General features: G+C 35.6%; 2 protein-coding genes across 2 annotated transcripts; both read left to right on the top strand.

The window, feature by feature from the left end:
• On the top strand, window positions 1-17,264 carry LOC129891479 (uncharacterized). Its single transcript, XM_055966861.1, has 17 exons — window positions 1-227; window positions 313-376; window positions 1,277-1,385; window positions 2,511-2,573; window positions 3,169-3,266; window positions 4,284-4,350; window positions 4,474-4,545; window positions 5,511-5,672; window positions 6,522-6,595; window positions 6,699-6,796; window positions 7,854-7,961; window positions 10,868-10,965; window positions 11,285-11,422; window positions 12,489-12,536; window positions 14,294-14,408; window positions 15,271-15,371; window positions 16,809-17,264. The coding sequence occupies exons 1-17, from the start codon at window positions 158-160 to the stop codon at window positions 16,893-16,895; spliced, it is 1,572 nt and encodes a 523-aa protein (XP_055822836.1). The 5' UTR covers window positions 1-157; the 3' UTR covers window positions 16,896-17,264.
• Window positions 17,265-18,197: 933 nt separating this feature from the next.
• LOC129892610 (30S ribosomal protein S20, chloroplastic) lies at window positions 18,198-21,758 on the top strand. The gene is made up of 3 exons (XM_055968194.1): window positions 18,198-18,425; window positions 18,852-19,018; window positions 21,373-21,758. The coding sequence occupies exons 1-3, from the start codon at window positions 18,281-18,283 to the stop codon at window positions 21,619-21,621; spliced, it is 561 nt and encodes a 186-aa protein (XP_055824169.1). The 5' UTR covers window positions 18,198-18,280; the 3' UTR covers window positions 21,622-21,758.
• Window positions 21,759-22,097: the final 339 nt, after the last annotated feature.

The raw sequence follows: 22,097 nt of genomic DNA, 5'->3' as shown, positions 1-22,097 counted from the left end.
CAGTAAACGACACTGCACACAGTGTGCGTGAGTGTGTTGTGAAAGTAAACAAAAAGTTACAAAAACCGATTCAGAAACTCTCTTAGCCCTCTTTTGTACTCTCTCATCTTTTTCTTCACCGTCTGCAAATTTTTTCTCTCTCTCTGATACACTAACCATGGAGGAAGAGTACTCTGTGGATCCGGCTCAGTTACTGGAAGCAGCTACTGACTTTGCGTATCATCCTGGTATTTCTGATTTTTTTTTTAACTTGTTTCTCCTCTTTGGTAAATAAACAATTGGTTAGTTTGTGTATCATCCAATTTTTTTCAGGCGCTCATTCCGATGCGTTAGCTCAAGACTTTCTCAATCGATTTCCTCTTCCAGCCATAATCAAGTAACTCTATTTTCTCTTTTCTGTATTGTCAGTGCTTTCTACATGAGTTTTCGCCCTACAATATCAATTTCTCACTGAATATGTGTGACAGAGTTAGAAACTATGCAAACTCTTTCCAAATGCTACGATTAATCCTGTGGATATTGGTATAGTTTTTTTTTTTTTGATATGAAATGTTTAAACTAGATGAAAGTAATATAGATTACAATCTTTTACTCCGTTAGTTCACTTTTACTTGTCATGTTTCGCTTCACGAGAGTCACTTTGAATAATCTTTGAAGCTAAATGGATCGAGTGAATTTAATATTTTAAATTTAGATATTAGGGAACTACATGAAAAATACTAGTATAAGTTACAATCCTTCAATGAAAATATATATCTTAAAATGTCGATCAAAGTTCATGTAGCTTGACTCTTGAAGATTGAAATGTGACAAGTTAAAGTGAACGTGAACGGAAGGAATACGCTTAAGAGAATTTAAACCATGTTTGAGTCTTTTTGGAATGGAGGGGGTATTCAACTTTTTAATTTTGGAATGGAGTCTTTTTGGCTTGAATTTTGCCTCACCATATCGCCTAGCCTAGAGAGATTATGTTTTGTCAATTTCCCACCAAATATATGTGGCAGAGTTAGAAACCATGCAAACTCCTTCCAATTATAAGTGCTAATGCATTAATCCTTTGGAGATTTGGGTAGGATTTGTTTTTTGAAATGAAATGTTTAAACTATATAAAACTACTATAGATTACAATCTTTTACATTTGAGAGAATTTAAACGATGTTTGAGAAAGTTGAAGTCCAAGAAAACATAGTAGAGTATTTTTGGGACACAGGGGGTATTCTACTTTTTGGAAGTGCTCCTCCTGGCTTGCTGATTGTGAACTTTGAATCGCTTGCAGTGCTTTGCAAACAAAAGCAGATTACCCTGGCTTAGAAAGTGCTCTGGCTGATTGCTTGGAAAGGCTATTCAAAACAAGATATGGAGCATCACTCATTCCCCACTACATGGTATGACAATAATGCTCGTACTACTAAATAAGCTAAATTCGAATCTTCATATGTGAATGAGTTTTTGTGGGTCTGGTATCACATGTGTGATGAAGTATGTATCAACTATTTGGTTATTTACAGTTTAGACCATAATATTACAGGGGATGTAAGCATTAGATTGATAAGTTTTCCTCTTTAGATTTAAATGTGCTCAGGAACTTTAGGGTTCTATCTAGTAGAGAGCAAAGGAGAAACACTTACAATGAACAGGAGGAAGTTTTAGAAAATTTAATCAACACTCACTTGTTATTAGTCTCTGTTTTTATGTGTATGAAGGAAGCTGATCTTTGTTGGGTGATAGATATAGACAGCTATAATTTAAACCAACTTATTGCGGTAGGGGTACAACTTCCTTTATAAAGCAACCCAAGGAATATAAAAGGTTCATTTTCTTGCTTTTCTTTCTGCTTCGAGCTATTCAAATGGAGCTTTATCTTATAACCATGTAAACTTCTGTTCATGACTGATTTTAAAGGATCCTGATTAATAGTGATCAAGAATGATTTACTCTTTTACAAAAGTTCTGTTCATTGTAAACACGTAAACTACCCAGTACTTTCACTGATTTGACTTTCCTTTATTGTTAAGACTACAAGGACCTAAAAAGGAGCTTAAAATGGAATGAAAAAAAATAGGGAAGGAAGTATACATCATAAAATGTTTAGAAAGGAAGCATTTTGATAACAATATATGTTGGTTTTTAGAAATCAAAACAAAACCTTTTTCCCAAAGTGAAAACAATCCAAAAATAGGGTTTTCCTAACAGCTAACGTCTCCCCTAAAAATTGCTTTTCAAAATATTTTCAGAAAATCTAGGCTTCTCAATATTGAGCCAAAACCAAATCCAGAGAACTGATCTTAGATGGCAATGAGGAAACAGATTTGGAATTTATCAGTGTAGGGGTCCTTTTTGTGGTCTTATAGAGCTAGTCAATCGTAGGTCAATGTACATTAATAATTTATTTCCTTATCCATCTCTGTGCAACATTTATACTTACTCTTATGTGTGTCCATCATTATAGATTTTGCTGTAAATCATTAACTTTTTCTAAATTGCTTGGTCTGCTTTCTGCTTCATTGCAGCCATTTGTTATTGTTGGTCTGGGTGCAGAGTCTCAGAAAGTCAGACATTTAGCATGCCAAACAGTAAGTGCTTCTATAATAATTTCAAGCCTTTTTTGTTAAGCATTAGAATATGTGCCTCTTAAGGTAAAGTTAAGATCTTGTCTTCTCATATTTTTCAGTTTCCACCCAATTGAGACTCTTTCTGTATGGATGCTTATATATCTGGAAAACATGTAGTTAGCTCTGTAGGATGACGTGGGTGTATGAGAGAACTGAATAGTGATGACAAATGAATTTAACAGCTCTCATATTTCTGTGTATGTGTCTCTGGATATTTTAAGCAGGATTGATATTAATCTTCTTGATGAAAAAGCGGTATTGATGTTAATCTGAAGTTGACAACTTGGCAGGTTTAGACATTTCTTCTTATGAGAAACAGAATATGTGAAGTGGTTATTGGAATTGCCGAATGTTCTAATTTTTGTTACCACACATTCTTATCATGCTGGAGAATTCACTTCTTGTTGTATCTAGTTTTCATTTTGCTTTCCTCATTGCGTGCTCCATGTCATTCTAACTTTTAGCTATCTTTGTCTGACTTGCTGAAAACCATGAATGCGGGCAATCTTTTTTTGGTCTCCAAGTTTGACTCTCATGAAGTAGTAACCATGTCCAGGTGTCTTGCCTGTTGGAGAATATTGATGAAGCAATTGTTATACAGCTAATTCATGAGTATGGAGTTTATCAACTTTTGCTTAATTGCCTCATCAGTGGGTAAGACACACTACAATTTGTTACTATATGCAATCACTGACCGAACTGTCTATAATTTTTTTTGCTCTGTGGAGATGGCTTTGTTGGATGTACTGATCCTGCTGTGGGCTGGCCTTTTTGTAGCAGTTGATTTGATTTCACTTGCTTCTTTGACAGTTGATTTGTTTCTTCTGCCTGCATAGTGTTGGACATCACATGTTATTCTTACCTCTTTAACCGTCATATGGGGCTCATTCTAAGAGAATATGGTGCGGTCATGAGTTAGAAAAATAATATGTACAGGATTAGATTAGGTAACTAACTGTTCTCTGTCGCGTCATATTATCTGCTAGCATGATATGTTCTGTTAAAGTACTTCAACCAGGTAGTATGACTTTCTTCCAATTCTGCTTCTTTGATGCACATTTTTTTTTAAAAAATATAAAATTATTGGGTCATGCGGACGAATGGTTCTTGTATAACCTACATGTCTTCACTTCGTGAACACATTGTCTAATGTGTTGTTTGTTGGATTCTATGTTTGTTCTTGTAAACAAAAACATTGATATTTGTGACAATATTTCTTGTCAATGACAAAATCTTGAATGAGAACTATTACTTTATTTTTCCCTTTTAAAACTTTTTTCTGAGCCATGTACTCAGGATGTATCTTTGTTTGCATGCTATTGCCTCTTGAATTGCTGACTAGTTGGTTTTGGGCTCCCCTTGTGGAGGTTGCTGGTGAACTGATTTTGTAAGGCCATGCTGCTTATGTTTGGGGACCTGTCATCTTTTACTGCAACATTCTTTAGTTCCTCACATCCTAGTGGAGAGGCTTTACATGCATAGATCCGTATGATTTTGCTGCACGATATGCTTGTTGTGACTTCCTAAAGTAGAATTTTATATCCTCATTATTGATGATAACATTTGATTAGCACACATCAATAATAAAAGCATGCACCCCAATATCACTTCTTTCTCCTCTTCTAGAAATCGGGTCTGCTTGTACTCATGTAGGGTTTATTCTTCTGGCAGGGATGCGGAAGTTGCTGCAGCATCTACAGATGCAATTAAGAAACTGGCTAGCCATTCGAAAGGCATTGTATGTAGTATTCTGGTTTTTATCTTGGTCAATGCACATACATTTCTGCATGCCTGTGGCGATAATTTGACCAGATATTTTGGAAATAAGGATCTCTGTTGAATTTGATAAAATTTTCTGAAGGATATCATATTTCCTGAAAGCGGCAATGAAGCGACAAACCTTGTGAACTTGGCAACCAACTGTTCACCTCTGGTATGGTTTTTTCTGATGGATGGTAAAAGTTCTGTGTACCTTTTGACAGACAATGTGCTGTATGCAATGAACAGTTCTCTTCTGAAATTAGTGCTTCGCTTTCAGTCATTCTGAAATTAGTGTGAAAAAACATGTTCAATGAGCAGTTCTCTTTTGAATTTAGTGCTTTACTTGATGTCATGTTGAGATTAATTGTTATAGTTGCTATCCAATTAATCATAGCACATGAACTTATTCTTAAATAAAGAATCTAATTGGCAAAGACACTACTCTTAATCTATACATACTACGAAGGAGCCTTGGTGCAATGGTAGGGGTTTCTACCACTTGACCAGGAGGTCAGGACTTAAAGTCGGGGGAACATTGTCTTGCAAAAATGCAATGTAAAGCTACATAAAATTAACCAAACATAGTCTGGCCCTTCCTTGCACCTGCATATAGCGGTTTCCCGCACTAGGTTTCCTATTCTTTTAACCATCGTACTTGTTATTTTTTCTAATTTGGTGAAGCTTCTCCAACATATTCACTTTACTTTATAGTTTATTATAAGAGAATCATACCTCAGAAATATCTTTTTGAATTCAAACTTGGTTTTGGTTTTGCATCAATCGCACATAGAATCTACATGACGTAAGTTAAAAAATGCTAATATCTATTGTACGTGTTCTCTCCTCTCATTTGAACAGAAATTATAATCATCCATCTATTTTTCTCTGGATGTAATTGAGCTGGTGCCCTGTTGTGTTCGTCTTGATTATAGAACTTCTCTTACTCATCCCTCCAAAATTAAAATAAAAAAGGTCCAAGAAAGAGGAAATAAAGTAATTAAAGTGGAACCCAATGTCTCTGGTGGTTCTTGATTCATCTGAAACTCATTGAGCTGTGGTATGCTTTTGCCCTCCTCTATCAACTGTTCTATTATCTCATTGCGAGTACTTGGGCTTTTCATTTTGCTAAATCCTCAGGGACGAGTTAGAGTGTTAGCTTTGATAGTGAAGTTATTCTCCATTTCCACTCCGGTGGCGTCAAGAGTCTACAGCTCAAATCTTCTTCGCCTGTTGGAGACAGAAATTAGCAATTCAAATGATACATTAGTCACTCTGAGCAGCTTGGAACTCCTATTTGAGGTTTGCTCCTAGCTAGTTATAATTTTTCCTCTACATGTGATCATTGCAGTTGCATTTTGCTTGTAACTTCTTAAGGTCTCATCAGTTATAAATTTTGCATATTTTGTTCAGCAGTGGTAGAACATATCACTGGGATTTTATTTGTTTGAGAAAAACTCAGGAAGGCCATGTCATAAAAGTTGTGCACTCTTCACGCAAAGTATCAACTCTTTACCTGTTTGGCATAACACAGAGAATGCAAAACAAACCTTTTTGATCGCAGAATAACATGTGCTGAATCTGAACCATAACTATCTAGTAGTGTTGGTGATGTGACCATGTCGTAGAATATCAAACTTGTCTTGATGCCAAATACTTGATGTTCTCTTTTTCCCCAGCTATCGAGAAATTTCACTCTCTTGCTTTTTTATGTTTTGTGCCTTCACCTACTGTTCTACGATGTGGTTCCATAGTCTATTTTAAACATAGAAGAAAATGAAAATTTCAGGTAAGATACTCTGAAAAGATACGGCATAGAACTAGGGTTAGGTATCAACCCAAAGAAAGTTTTCCTTGTCTTCTTTTAACACCTTATCAAAACTTTGCATCATCATGTGATGTGGAGAAAGGTAACTAACACTTGGAAGTTTCCATATAAATTTAAGAGCTTTTTCTTGAATACGTTCTTCTTTTTCTAGCTAGAGGGGTTCTAGTGGTGGCATATATCAAATACTCTCCTTTTGTTTGGGGGTGTGTACTTGTAAGTTTAGCTGCTATATTCTTATTCTACAATCACTCAATAGCCTTTTCTCCAATTTGTTCCTGATCAATGTTTTACTTGTTTTTCTTGTATGTGTTGGGTGAATGAAGTTGGCTGATGTTCAGCACAGCACTGAGTTCTTGTCAAGGACTAAGCTTCTCCAAATTCTTACTTCTATTATTAGGTCTGCACATGAGAATTGCTGCTTATGATTCTGAATTTGATGTTCTAGTCGTTCAATGATTCTAACTGTCATATTTATTTCGTCACCTGTCTATCTTCCCTAGTGATGCTTCTGCTGATTCGATTTTGCGATCAAGAGCAATGATGATTACTGGAAGACTGATGACTAGGGAGAATGCTTTTGTGTTCATCGATGAATCTGGTGATACTCACATATACTTCTTCTAAGTCTTAATTGTCAGCCAAATTTGTTTGTTTGAAATTTACCAACTTTACAATTTGTAGGGATGTTGATTGAGTATTAGAGTTTTCATTTTCTTTATTAGCTTATCACTAGAGTGATGAATAAGACATGTACATGGCTTTGGTATTGTATTCAGGTTTTCTGGTGCATAATTAATGGACTTGTGAGTGGGTCCAATTCAAGTTCTTTCCATCAATTAATTCAATATCTGATTGAAACCCACCGTATACGTTAGGTACAAATATTCTCATATCCATGAAAATTAGCGTCGCGGTTTGGCATATTTTAAGTAGAATGTAGGAGGAGCTCAATTTCATCCTCAAAATCTATGGTATATTCTAGTCAAGGAAATACCTATGTCCAAAGTATATACATAGGTAGGCTTTGATTTTGTGAAAGAATTTGGTTTCCAATATTAAGGCTCCTTAAGGCAATGGATGGGCGGCCCAAAATTCTTATAAATTCTTTTGGAAGCTTACATAATTTAGGTAGGATGACTAGGACAACACCCTCATGTGAATGAATCTAAGCATCTACCAAAAACCTCAAGGCCCCTTAAGCAGGGTGTCAATGGCCCAAGACCGTTATAGACCATCAATTGGAAGCCCATTTTCAACCTACGTGGGACAACAGAACTCAACAGATTTTAATGCACACACGGTAGAAGTGGTATAGCAACTGCATTTATTGAGATGTTGGTTGATCTCAAGTATTTGTAATTTATTTTAGGTAGGAAATAGGAAGGTTATATACATAATCTAGCAAAATTAATTCCTTGCTTGATATTCCTTTCTTCCTCATTGTTGTCTAAGTTAACAAGTCAATATGTATCAACAGAGGATAGGGTCTCATTATGTGGTATGTTTTCTATGAAGTTATCTGGTGCCACGTCGTTTGTTGTAATATATCCTACCTTATCTTTTGTTGTTCTACTTCAGGTTTTGTTTGCTTGCATAATAACACACTGGCAGATGGGCAAAATCATATTTGACTGAAATCTTTTTATGACTTTCAGGTTGTAGAAATCTTATTTCTGCCATTGATGGAAGATTCAATTTCTTAGAAAGTCAAAATGCAGATGAATGTGAATGTGCTCTTGAATCATTGGGACAAATTGGATTGTGTAAGTTTTTAATTTCTTTATATTTATGTCCATTTTCGGAAACAACCTCTCTAAGGTAGTGATAAGGTCTGCCTACATTCTACCCTCCCCATACCTCACTTGTGGGATTTCATTGGGTATGTTGTTGTTATATTTATGTCCATGTGATGCAGCTCAATATTTCCTTGACAGAGAATACCTTGAACTACATTTATTTTGACAAAAGCTTTAAATAGTTGAAGCAATTTTTATTTAGGCTTTCTTTTAATTAATGATCACACCTTGTACTTATGAGACCTCTGTTGATTTTTTGGTGTTTAACTTAGAGTTCGAGCCTTACTTTTTTTTTAAGTATCTGAACAAAGTGTGTGTACCGTAAGAGGTCGTTTGGTTTGGATACAAGTTATGATGTGATTAGTTATATTGGGATAAGTTATGCTGGAATAAGTTATGCTGGGATTAGTTTTTATTGTTTGTTTGGTTTGTCATATTCAAAATTATATTCATTATATAATTTATAAGAATAAGTTGTTTGTTTACAAAAGTACCCTCCATCTTATTTTAGTTTTTTTTTTACATTTTCTTTGCAACCTTTAGTTATTCATTCTTAAAAATAAAATTTTTATCTTATTTAACTTAAATATTTTTGTGTATGCATTTTCATAATTGTGCCGTGTGTATTTAAAATTAAACTTTGATCTTATTTAATTTAAAAATAAAACTTCCATCTTATTTAGCTTTAAATAAAATTTCCATCTTATTTACATTTTAAGTTTATTAAAGTAAAAGAAATTTTATTATTAAAATTATTTACATTTTAAAGTTATCTACATTTTAATTGATATAAATATAATTTTTAAGTGAGTAATAAACTATTTAATTAAAAATATGTAATTTAGTAGTGGAGTGAACATTTTAAGAGAAATCAAAATATAAATAAACATAAGAATTAGACAAATAAATTCAACTTATAATATATTCATAAATACAAATTATACTTATAAAATGTAATTGTTTTAATAGAAAGATATATTATCTTAAAAACAACGATTAATTAAGGTCGTGAATGTTATTATAAATGTTATTAAAAATTATATTAATATACATGAATGTAAAAGTAGTATATAAAAAAGACTTTAAGGAGGGTATTTTTATCATTTCACATGCTTTATCATAGGATAAGTTATCATGGGATTACTATATCCACCCACAGGGGGGATAACTTATCTCAATACTAATTGTTAATCCTGGGATAAGTTATCCCAGCCTATGCAACCAAACAAGGAATTTAAGGACACTAAAAAATTATCCTAGGATTAACCTTTATCCATCACACCAAACGACCCCTAAGTGTGCATGGCAATAGTAAGAGAGTATTGACCTGTCCTCGGGTCTTTCCCCCTTCTTTTTTGAGAAGGTAAAAGGCTTTTCATTGATGTCAAAACAGTACAACATTATCAACTCCAAAATAAGAAGATAAAAAGAACAAAAGATTAGACAAGGCTTATAATGTAGCCTGACTGTACATGAAGAGTATCAAAAGCCTCTAGAATGGTCTCAGCTTCGCCTATGCATTCCATTTTGCACCAAGAAGCAAACAAAACCAAACAATTGAACTTGATCTTCCAGATTTGGTTGATTAACCCGTCAAAGCATCTTTGGTTCCTTTCTCTCCTAATAGTCCACCATATACAAGCTGGGATTGTTGCCCATTTCTTCCTAGGCCTTTTGTCTTTACTTTTTGTGCTCCAGCATTTCAAGTGGCGATGTGGCAATTACCCACTGTAATCCCGTCTTTTCCTTACCCTTTATACAGTATATTTCTGGTTTGCCATTTAATAACAATTTTTTTTGTTTGATATCAGTAAAAATGAAGAAAGATTGGAGCTCTGATGCTATAATTTCTTACATACCCTATAGAGATCTTTATGCAAGAGCAGAACTCTGGTATAAGTTGGTGTCTAAGAACTAAGCCATGGATTACCATGTCACATGGAAGGAGTTAACGTGATGCTGTATTGTGCATGAATTCTTGGTCTAATGACGCTAGTATAGCTATCTAGAAAATCTGGTTAATGGTACCAGCTATTACTTTTTGGTGCATCTGGTCAGAAAGGAATCCTAGGTGATCTGATTTGAATCTCAACTCCAAGTCAATCTCTAAAAGCCAATTCACAGTCTGTTTAACTGGCTAAATCTGAACCTTTTTTTGGATTGTTGCAGCTCTCCAGTTATAGCTTAATCTTTTATACCTGAGCAGACTCGATCATCCTTTTGTTATGTTCGCTTATGCATCTGCTTGATGCTATTAATGAAACTTCTTACTTCATCAAAAAGAAAAATTGTTGGTCTGGTGACACATTGGGTTATGCTTAGTGGGCTAGAATGTTGTGTCATGACGTAGTGATGTACTAGCTCAAAGATCCATATGCTTTGTATAACCATGTGACGTGATGGTAATCCTACTTCTATGCATATTTTATCATTCTGGACTCTAGCCCTTGTTTTTGTAGTATTAGAGTTGCTTCATAACTATTCTCAGGTATTAATGTATTCAGGCTATGAAAAATCAGTACTAGGTTGCAATTTTATAATTGTAGGGAAATGCCACTGGTGGTAATTGATTCTAATCTCATTCTTCTGCCGTTCTTTCTACTAGATATTACCGTTTATGCTGAGCTAATATTTTATCCGCTCATCAAATATTCTTTAGTCTGTTCTCTTGTTCTTGATATGCCTATGTTTCTCGATAGTACTGGTTCCTGCATTCATGCAAAAACATGTTCTTTTGTTGCACGTTTGACCGTTTGAGTTTCTTTCTGGCATTGTGTAGTTCAGTGGGACACATGCCACTTCAACCCATGTTCACTTGGTTAAGATATTATGTTGTAATTGATTTTTTTTTTCTTGGCCTTGACATCTTGCAGCCAGCAAAGGGGCAGCATCACTTCTCTCAGGTGCACAACCTGCAGGAAGACATGTGATTTATGCAGCTTTTGATCGGCAACAGCATGGTAAACAGCTGGTAAGCACATCTTTTTTGCTGCATTTCCACTCTGCTATAAAAATTGAATTTGAGACTCTATAGTGGGTGAGCTTTAACTTATGTTATCCATGTCCATTTACACAACCTTGATTTTATGAATGTTGTTGATGATGTCAACTTATTATTGTATTCTAATATAATTCAGCTAGAAGCAAACAGGAGACATATTTAATATCTTTATCTATTGCTTAAATTCCGTGCGGAACTCATGCAGACTCTGACTTCATGATTTAAAGAGAGTCAGAAATTTGTGACCGGCATAATCTTTACTTTAGACTTCCTTTGAATGCAAAAACAGGCGGCATTGCATGCTCTTGCAAACATTGTTGGAGAAACTCGAGCAGAAAATGATGTATTGCTTGATGGTGATGCAGAGCAGAATCTTCGGCGCCTGATCTATGAAGCAGCATCCAAGACTTCAAAGCTGACACCTTCAGTGAGTTTTGATTTTTGTGTGTCGTCTGGCTTCATGATTAAAAAAAAAACCTGTAATCATTACTCCATGTTCCCAAAAAGGGGAAGGGAAATTGAGAAGCAAAGAGAGGGTAAACAAATGGATTAATAAAGAAAGGAAAACATGTGAAATGCATTACCCTGGTGGGTTGAAGATTTTATTGGGATTTGATGTGCATGAACGTGTTGTTAGATTTGTGTTCAACATTAATAGCCTGTTTGGCCAAGCTTTTGGGAAGACGGTGGGAAAGAATGGTCAGCACCTTTTGAGAAGAATTGCTCTTTGGCACACAAAAAATCACCAGCAACATCTCTAAAACACCCACAGCAGCACCACTCTTACCTGGAGCAGTTTGCAACTCCGATCCCTAAGCCAATTAGCCTTTGACAGGCTTTCTCATGCAAAAGAACTAGGGTCAATAGTTCAGCATTTAGGCCATACCATTTAGCAACCAAAAAATATTTCTGATGTGAATTCGGCGGGTCGTCCCCCCTTCCTATGGGTTCCCCCACCGACCTAGTGACACACCAACCACGCCCCTTCTCTTTCTCCGATCACGTGGGCTTGCCAGTTTTCACATTAATGAGACAAGTCTGGTAGAAAGAGGACGTCTTTGTCCCCTCACCTGACACCTACTGTGCTTATTTTAGAGAGTTGTGGTGTTTGCCCAAACATTTAGGAACAAAATAAGTGTTTTTGAGTAATTGTAGAAACTATTTTTCAGAAGTTAAAAGAGTAGTTTTCCTCAAAAGCACTTTTGGAACCTTGACCAAGCACAATTACTGCATTAATATTAGTAAAAATGCTTTTGAAATTGATTTAGCCAAACACATACTCCTAAACTCCAAAAGTACTTTTTTTGAAAAACACTTATAAAAAAAAACACATTTAAAAATAAGCAGATTATAGAAGTTTATCCCTATAGGCTATAAGTCTTCAAATTCTTCTTTGAATTTTTCCCAATATAATTTCTTGACATGATGGTTCTTTTTCTGGTCTTTTTTTTATTTTAACCCTTGATTATTTATCTGATTGTTCCTTGTGACAGGGTCTCCTCTTATCAGTTCTTCAACAGGATTCAGAAATTCGTAAGGCGGTGAGATATATCTCTGCAACTAATGACTTATATCATCTCACAGAGAGGAACAGTTTGATGAAAGTTTCCTCGTTTGTGTTATCCTTCTAAAATTTACTATTTGAAGTAGCTATTCCTTCCTACCTAGCTATCTCTGTGGAAAGTCTTAATTCTTTTAGCTGCACAGTGAGATGTGTGATGCATGTGAATCATTTCAACTGAATTTGGATTTTACAATTGACTAAAGTGTGTGGAGGAATACAACAACAATATACCCAGTGAAATCCCACTAAGTGGGGTCAAGGGAGGGTAGAGTGTACGCAGATTTTACCAGTACCTCGAGGAGGTAGAGAGGCTGTTTTAGAAAGACCCTCGGCTCAAGTGCATGAAAACCATGTAAAAGAAGAAGAAACAATGAAGAAAATATAACCGTTAATAAGAAAGGCAATGTGAAGTCTACCAGAAAGAAATAATAACGACAACAAAATAGTGTCATAATTGAAACACAATACATAACATAAGGCAAGACAACACTTCACCCCCTACTAACCTTCTACCCTAATATGCGTCTTCCAATCCTTCCTATCTAGAGTCATGTCCTCAGTAATATGAAGCTATGCCAAATCCTGTCTAATCATCTCTCCCCTATATTTCTGCTGCCTACCTCTAACCCTCCGGGTCCCCCCTACAACTAGCCTCTCACACCTCCTCACTGGGGGGTCAACGCACCTTCTTTGCACATGTCCAAACCATCTCAGTCTTGCTTCCCTCATCTTGTCCGCCACAGAGGTCACTCCTACCTTCTCCTCGATAATCTGATTCCTAATCTTGTCGCTCTTAGTGTGTAGAGGAATAATGGCTACAAAACGAGTACTTTATTCTTATCTCTTCATTCATGTATTTTCTGTAGAGTGCAACGTAAAGCAAACCATTTCATGATGCTGGACGTGTTGATGTTCCACTTAAAAACAAATTATGAAGTAGATAATATCTACGATTTTTCTTTTTATAAAAAAGATAAAGGAGAACGAATCCATAAAGCAACTATCTTAAAATAGATTTCCAACTTTGGAAAGTCAATGCACTGCATAACCATTTGAATATACCTTTACATTGTTAAAGTACAAACCCAGCTTGCCTCGGTGGTTTTCAATTTCTTTTATCGATATTATTGTTTAGTAGTTTTTGAGATTATGATTAAGTAAATAAAATTGTGCTCTCTCTAACAACTTAAGCTTTTGTATGAGATAGTCACACACTTCAACAATGTAGTATTAGAGCAGGCAGACGTCCTGGGTTCGAGTTCGCCAATCTTTATCAAGAAGAGTTTTCATGTGCTTCGACTCATAAAAAAAAGAATCAAGCCTGCACATGAGGGCGTGTTGAGAATATAATTAAATAAAAAAAGTGTGCTTTCTTAACAAATTAAACTTTTAGATGCGATGGTCAGTTTATTTTTGTGATCCCCTTATTATTGGTATTCATTTGATTGTTTGGTTAAATTATGTTGTCTTGTTGTTCTTCAGTATTTTCAGTGTTGTCTTGTGGTGACTTCATTTACTATTTGTTGAACTTTTCATATTTTTAATGATCAGGACATCTTCCTTTGATCTTCTTGCTCAATTTGGTATCTATTTCTTCTTTTGGTGTTAAAATATGTTCTTCACTGTTCTTCATAGACATGAAGGAAGACAGATTGGACTTCTAAAGGCAAGTTTAAATATATACCATATAGCTTCTCACAGTTAGTAAAGTCAGTATCTTCTTACATTTTACAGGGCTACAGAGTGATAACTGGGTTGGTGATGCGACCTTGGTGCCTGATGGAGGTTATCTCCAGACGTGAAATAATAGATATAGTAACTGACGCATTTACAGAGACAGAAAAGATAGGTGTGTATGCTAATATCCAATTGACTCGACAGTATACAGTAACATTGTTTTTATGGGTACAAGTATCTTCTGTTTGCATATCTAAATGCAGTCATTTGGTGACATTTTTTTGGCTTTATCTCTGATTGGTCGTCTCTTCACCTAAAGGACTTCTGTGCTACTGCATTTTCTCATTCAACCTTATGTTGGCCCATATTTATGTGAAACTGCAAGTTAGTGTGTTTCTTGTTTTAATTATCTGGTCACCCTTTACCCTGATAATTCCATTAACAAATATTGTCCATAACTTACCATATCTCCGTACTACTAAAGTGCATTATCAGCGATTGATTTTTTAACTCACCTGGCTAAGCAGGACTTTGACAGTTGAGATTGAAAGACCACCCTCACGTAGGCCTTTCATTGAAGTTGCATGCATCTTCATTTATATCTTAATATGTATTGTATTGTAAAACTGTAAATATTTCGCATGATACATGTTCTTGTTTACAAAAATATATTTCTAAAGTTTGAGAAATATTTATGTTTTAACTCTATTGCGTGCGTGAACTTCCTTTCCAGTTATATAGATATTCAGAATAACCTAAAATTGAACTTGGGTTCAATTGCAACATTTCTTCTTTTTGTTTCCATCACAATTTCTTTTTATAAAAGAAAACTCTCGATGGCTCCCGTTGATAAAGGGTTGAACATGTATCCTTTTATGAGAATGAATTGAAGGGATAAAAATGCAGCAGCTGGAATCACAAGGCCCAAACCCAGTATCTTAGGGGCTTGCTTCTACATGGTTTAACCACCTGAAGAGTGATTATATGTTGAGAAAATAACTGTGAACCTTTTCCTGAAGCTGGTTAATTTTCAGGTATGGAAGCTAGAAACAAATGTTGCCAGTCAATCTACAAAGGTTTCACCTCATCTAGTAAATTGATTGCTGACAATGAACTTTCGGTTATAGCTACAAAGGTGCGTCTTTCCTGATTTATATCATTTGTGTTCAAATTTATACAGATTTACTTATGGTTCGTTGTGGATCTTAGATGGGATTGGTCTTCAATCATAAAGTTCCCTGTTAAAGAAGTCTGACGTGTCCTTATTTTCCCCCTGTATATCTTATAGTTCTATCTTCTTACTGTAGATATAGATAAACATGTCAGGTGTCCAACCTATTTTTGCTTTTCACTTTTTATTGTGCAAGAATCGCGGGTAAATTTGCAACAACAACATACCTAGTGTAATCCCACAAGTGGAGTCTGGGGAGGGTGATGTGTACGCAGGATTACCCCTACATTGTGATGGTAGAGTGGTTGTTTCTATCAACGATCTAGTATGTAAAATAAATCCGATAGTGAAGAAGCCATACTGAAAATCAACGGAGAAGAGAATAGTAGCAACAACAAATAATATGAGAATCAAAGCAAATGAAACAAGTATTACTAAAATCGAAGAATAAGAGTAATAATAACAATACTGATAAAGAAATTGGACAACATTGGATTACCTACTAACCTTCTATCCTAATCTTCGACCTTCATATCCTTTTATGTAGCGTCATATCTCCTTTGAAGTTTGTTTTAATGAGCATAAAACTAGTTGAAGAGTCTAATTACTGCTTTTCTGTTGTTTCACTTTATAGGGTAGGGTCACCGAGCCTATGTGGGTCATAGAAAAGAAAATAAATAAAGCCTAACAAGCGAGCTTCCTTAAAATTTGTCTTCGGTAAGCTGCAGGTGTGTCATGTCTTCTCTATACTTCTTCGGCCTACTTCTACCTCTGTTTAGATTTACCATGGCCGACCTCTCACACTTCCTCACCGGGACATTTGTGCATCTTCTCTTTACATGTCCGAACAATCTCAACCTCACTTCTTACATTTTGTCCACCATTAAGGTCATTTCCACCTTGTCCCGAGTAGCTTCGTTTCTAATCCTATCTCTCCAAGTATGCCCATACATCCATCTCAACATCCTCATTTCCGCTACTTTCATCTTTTGGATGTGCGAGTTCTTGTCTGGCCAACATTGTGCTCCATACAACATAACTGGTCACATTGGTGCATTTGCCTATTTATTTATTTATTGAAGAAGTAAGAGGTTTCGTTAAGTGAGTTTGCCTATTTATATTGTCAACTGCATGGAAAATTTAAGAATGAGACTAGCCAGTAGCCACAACGGTAACAATCGGAGAAAGAAAGAAATGAGATATAATTTACAAAAAGTCCAAGGTAAATCTTCATCAAACATAATCTTTTAGCCCAAGTAAATGTCTTTTCAGATGGCCGAGGACTGATAGCCCAAGTGACAGTGTTGTTTGATCAAAGATTCTTCATTTTCTATTCCTTTTCTCCTTCTTTTGACGGTCTGCTTTCCTACATTTGTATTATAATAATGTGCTTTCCTGCAGCTGGAGGAAGCGATCAGAAGAGGTCCTTATCTAGGAAGAAAGCTTTCTGAAGCACAACCTGCAGTAATGACTGAGCAGAGATTTTAGTCTTCTCAACATCATAGAAACTATCTACGAGTGCTATTTTCAGCCATGACATATCATCTTTAAGATGTTGACCCCCGGTAGTACATAGTGGATCAACTTGCTTGCTCACTTCCCTTGTAAAATGTCCCCTTTTCTGTAAGCAATCAGCAACAAAGATTGTATACCAGATGTCTAGGCATTTGGTGCTAACTGCTAAAGTTCGGTTTAGTTATTCGAGTTCACTGACCTTGCTCACTTCTAAAGATCTCATCCAAGAGACTTCACTGCTTTATGTTTGTGTCATGCTGAATTGATAAATACTTGAACTCGAGCTTGCTTAGATGAGCCAACTTTGAGCTGAAAAATCTCAGTTGAATCTTGGTTGGCTGATGTTCTCTTCACCTGGGGTATCTTTACTATTTTGCTGTCAATACTTTAATAGCTCTTTGCTCTTGTATCTTTCAAAGCTGTTTTGAAAATGTTTTTCTTGAATTGAGGGTCTTATAAAAAACCATCGCTCTACCTCTCCCAAGGTAGGTAAGGTTTGCGTCCATCTCGCATTCCCCGGACCCCACAATCTTGGGTATGTTGTTGCTTTCTATGTAAAGTCAAAGTGTCTTGTGTGGGCATAAAATGTAAGTTGCTGCGTTATCTGTTAAGTGAAAGATAATGATCATTACCAGAGTCATGTCAAGACAGACCTCGTTGAAAACTATGAATTGTGATTTCCTGATTAGTATGTTGTCCTTCCGCAGGTTATTTTAGATACATAATTCTGAGCAACGGTCACAAATATCCGTTTCTATGATACCTATTTGAGGAAATTGTATAAGTTTACAAAAAAAAATTAAAATTTAGCAGCCTCAAAATTAAATTTAGACTTGTGGGACTGAAGTTGAATATTGGGATCTGAAGTTGCAACAATAGAAGGAAATTATGCACAATAACCTTGGAAATGAAGGAAATTATGCTCAATAACCTTGGAAATGACTGATCTGTACTTTTATTCCTCGCTTACCTAGTAGGCAAACCTTTAAGGTCACAACTTAAAGTCTTTTTTTGTGGAGCAAAACTTATTAAATTTGAATTAATCACCTAACAAACGAGGTCAAAAAATTCAAAATAACTCGTCTCCAAAGTCATTCTTGTAAATTACCCGAGCATAAGTGAACTGATCTCATCTCTTTCACTCTTAGCAGGCCTTCTCTTTTTTGTTGGGCTAACTGGACATTAAAACTTGGCCCATATAATACATCAGTCTCCACCAAACGAGCCCATATCCAAAATCAAAAGAAAATAAGACACTGCGGATAAGATGAGACACCATTATTCCAATTACCAAGTTCTCCCCAGCTTCTGCTGTAGAGAAAAGAGAGTGAGAAATACAGAGAAAGAAAGAAATAGCCATGGCAGGAGCTTGCTTATCTTCTTCTTGTTGGAGCTTTACTACAAAATTCAACACCCTTTCTCTCAATGGACCACACCCAAATGCTGATGCATTAAGGTCACTCAGTTTTTCTGCTAATACTTCTCTCAATCTCTTCTCTAAAGGTATGAACTTCATTTACAATGAACCCATCACTTCAAGAATCCTTTTATTTTTATCTTTTGTTTTGATTTTTTTCAAAGATTAATCTAGCACGGATAGGAATTGGAATTAAAAAAAAGTTATTTTGTGCTTCATGAAGTTCTTGTTTGATATGCCTGCTGATCGGACTACCATAATATTCGACCTTTTTATCGGGTAGGTGGGGTGAGGGTGTTTGATTTCTCAGATGGCCCTCAACTAATAGTTTTTTTTATCTCAAAAGGTTACATTTTGTGTTGATTCCAATTTTCAAAGAAGACGATTTTCTGAGATAATAACTATTGGTTGAGTGAACGAGAAATTAACTCAGTTTTTAGGTATTTGCTGATTTCAAATTGGTTAGTAGAATTTAGAGTTTTATGGCCCTAGTGATTTTTTTGGAATTGCAGGGACTGTTTCACTGAATCCGGTGCAAATGCCATTTCGTCGTTCCATCGTTTGTGAAGCTGCTCCAACAAAGAAAGCGGATTCTGCAGCCAAAAGGGCAAGGCAAGCTGAAAAGAGGAGAGTTTACCACAAGGCTAAAAAATCTGAAGTCAAGACTCGGATGAAGACTGTAAGTTGCTTTCACTTTTGGCTTTAATTATGTTTAGTAATTAGTTTGAACTGTCAATTATTTTGTTTTTCTGGTGGCAATTTCTCTGCATTGATTTTTCATTGTTTCTATTAATATTTCTATACAACACGCTTGTTGAGTTCTTCTATAATGTGTCTTTTATTGTGCAATCGGTATTTTGCTTTTGGTGTTTTCTTTTTAGTTTCACTTGTGGTGTCGAGGTCGGCTAGGTAAAGAAACCCCTCCTTGCCTCTCAGTTTGGTTGAAGTTGATCTAAAGATTTGAATGAATTCTGTAAATGATTAAGGTAGCAAGAATTATGTGCAGAACGACAACAGAGTTGGTCACCGGGTCTCCCTTCCACATACTTGTAGAAGCTAGATGAAATTATGTACTTTGTTTAGTCAGTAATCTAGTACGACAAGCATTTTGACAGATTGTCTGAGTAACTTTTTCTTTGACTCTTTAAAATTGTTCCGTTGGTCCTCCTAACTGAATTTTGTATGAATGGGCACAAAGAAACTTCAATGATGCTGCTTGTTATCTTTGTAGTTTGAAGTGTTAATGGATTTTAATAGGACTTATAGAAGTAGAGAAAACTCAATTTGAGGAAGAACTATAGTTTACATAGAATCCCTAATTTCATGTGAATCTGCCCCACAAAATGATTTAGTATTGAGATTGTGTTTAGTTCTGATGTTTGTTTATTTATCTGATTCGAGTGCATGTCTAACATTTTCTGAGTCTCATCTTCGGATCGTGTCATATGGTACACCAAATCTTTGTGGAATCATTTCAAGCAGCAAGGAAAGAGTGAGTGATGAATGGAGAGTTGGGGAGGAGTCCATTTTATGTCGATCTGATCTCTTTCTTTTTGATATTTAAGGTCTTAGTTACTATTTTGCTTGTCATTCATCATGGATTGCTGTTTTTGCCGAAACTGTTAAGACAATAAACCACTGATGGGTTTGGGATCTTTGAGGCAAAATAGGGTCAAAATTGGAGCTTTGGAGAATAGACCAAAGTTAAATTTCAATAAAATAGTAATGCATTACCATTGGACATTTGTGCTAAGCAACTCTTGCATGGTCTTTGTTGTCCTTTATTAAATAGCAGTTGTCCAGTACGAGAAATATGAGTTATACATATGTCAAAACTATCACCTTGTGCACTGTCTCTCTTCTCTTAGAGATGTCTATTGAATATGTTAAAATACCGAAGGTTAAAATCATGGAGCAAAATGTCATTTCTAGTCGTGTCTTATTGTTGGACGACTCTCTGAAGCTGCAAGTACTACCTTTCAATTTCATTTTAGCTAATCCTAATCATTTGGATAAAAACGTGAAAGCTATCCTAATCTATTGGATGAAGAAGTGAAAAGTTAAAAACAATAACCTCAAAGACTAGTGCTATGCCTTGGGTTGCAGTGAATTGTCATGATTCTGCAGTCAGCATGGCTTCAACCTCCAGCTTTTGTGGCTGAGTCATAGTTTCAACTTTTTAAGGCCTATTTGGCGGCTATTAGAGCTCTCTTATGTAGTCAGCAAACTTGTTTTCATTTAATTTCCTTCCGTTTGCCTTTTTCCTAATTTTCAGAGTTCCTAGAAGAAGAATATTGTTTGTCGGGGTCATTGATATTTAGGATATGGAGATAATTACCCATCATATTTTTGTCTTTTGTTCCCTCCATCTATATAGACATATGGTGCACTAGGCTAGGTGATCCCGGAATCTCTATGACTGAACAAATTCAAGATTTCTGGATAGATGAAGCCCCTATATTACTTAGTTTTAAGATAAAAAGATGTAAGAAGCTACTCTGAAATGCCCTTGCACCATCCGGCAAAGTGAATTGACAAAGAGAGAAAAATTGCAGACTATAATAGGAGAAGGGTTCAGTACCTAACAAGAGTTGTTTCTGTCTGAACGGAAACTTGAACTGGAGCCAAGAGTTGATTGTACTTGACTGATTAATGGAGATTTAAATGGTAATTGAGAGTGATGAACAAACTAAGTGAGAAAGAATCGGCTATTTCTGAGAAGTTTGTAACACAAATAAAGTCATTTCTAAATAATGTAATGCTGATTAAGTTCCATAAATCTCTATTTTATCAAAAAGATCCATGAATCTGTTTTGAGCTCACTTCTAAAATCATGAGTGTTCTCAGCTTTGTGCGATATAGGTCAATTTTCGTGGACTTCACCTGCTGCATTTACAGCATGAAATTAATAATTTGAGGAAAATCAAAGAACATTTTCCAGACACGCTGACAAACACATTGAGAAAAAAAATATATAGCTAATGCAGCCTTCTTCATCTCAGCTTATGGAACCTAAGCTTTGTTCGTTTCTAGGTTTTGGAAGCATTGGAGACATTGAAGAAGAAACCCGATGCACAGTCAGAGGAAGTTGTTTCGGTTGAAAAGTTGATTGCAGAGGCATATTCCGCAATCGATAAAGCAGTGAAAGTTGGGACACTTCACAGGAACACTGGCGCGAGAAGAAAATCTCGCCTTGCTAGAAGAAAGAAAGCAGTTGAGATCCATCATGGCTGGTATGTTCCTGCTCCAGCCACTGAACCTGATCTTGTAGCCACAGCTTGATGTCAATCCACATTTTTCATATTCAATGTAAAGCAGTGGCATCTTGTGGAGAATTCAGCTTCCTAGAGTATGATCAGATATTTTATTTCTTGATAATGTATATGACCTTGTTGTGCAATCAATTTCTACTTCTCTTTTGTTCTTCTGTTAAAAATTGTGTGTACTTTCTCTTTTGTTCTTCTGTTAAAAATTGTGTGTACTTTCATTTTGTTTCTTCAACATAATGGCGTTGATGTTTAGAGTTCAGAGCTCCCATACTCCACTTGTGGAATTACAATAGGTATGTTGTTGTTTAGAATTCAAAGTTCACGAGAGATACATCTTCAAATGGATATTTTTCGGAATGTTAAATTAGTGTGAAAAATCTGTATACTGTTAAGAGTGTATAATTCAAATCCGTCATTTTATGAGTCTCTTCCTTTTTTGACGAATGCCAAGTGTTTTTTCCTTGCTTGGATCCAATGGGAATTTCCATT

Source organism: Solanum dulcamara, chromosome 6, assembly GCF_947179165.1.
Source record: "Solanum dulcamara chromosome 6, daSolDulc1.2, whole genome shotgun sequence".
Lineage (NCBI taxonomy): Eukaryota > Viridiplantae > Streptophyta > Magnoliopsida > Solanales > Solanaceae > Solanum > Solanum dulcamara.
The sequence above is the reverse complement of the archived record's forward strand: the minus strand, read 5'-3'. Positions and strand labels throughout refer to the sequence as shown.

What these genes read in the sequence shown, in the direction of transcription:
- LOC129891479 (XM_055966861.1), top strand. Translation starts at nt 158, where the DNA reads ATGGAGGAAGAGTACTCTGTGGATCCGGCTCAGTTACTGGAAGCAGCT. An exon ending in GACATTTAGCATGCCAAACA is followed by an intron (nt 2,574 to 3,168) that starts GTAAGTGCTTCT and finishes AACCATGTCCAG; the next exon opens with GTGTCTTGCCTGTTGGAGAA. An exon ending in TACAGAGACAGAAAAGATAG is followed by an intron (nt 14,409 to 15,270) that starts GTGTGTATGCTA and finishes GTTAATTTTCAG; the next exon opens with GTATGGAAGCTAGAAACAAA.
- LOC129892610 (XM_055968194.1), top strand. Translation starts at nt 18,281, where the DNA reads ATGGCAGGAGCTTGCTTATCTTCTTCTTGTTGGAGCTTTACTACAAAA. An exon ending in TCTCAATCTCTTCTCTAAAG is followed by an intron (nt 18,426 to 18,851) that starts GTATGAACTTCA and finishes TTGGAATTGCAG; the next exon opens with GGACTGTTTCACTGAATCCG. An exon ending in TCAAGACTCGGATGAAGACT is followed by an intron (nt 19,019 to 21,372) that starts GTAAGTTGCTTT and finishes GTTCGTTTCTAG; the next exon opens with GTTTTGGAAGCATTGGAGAC.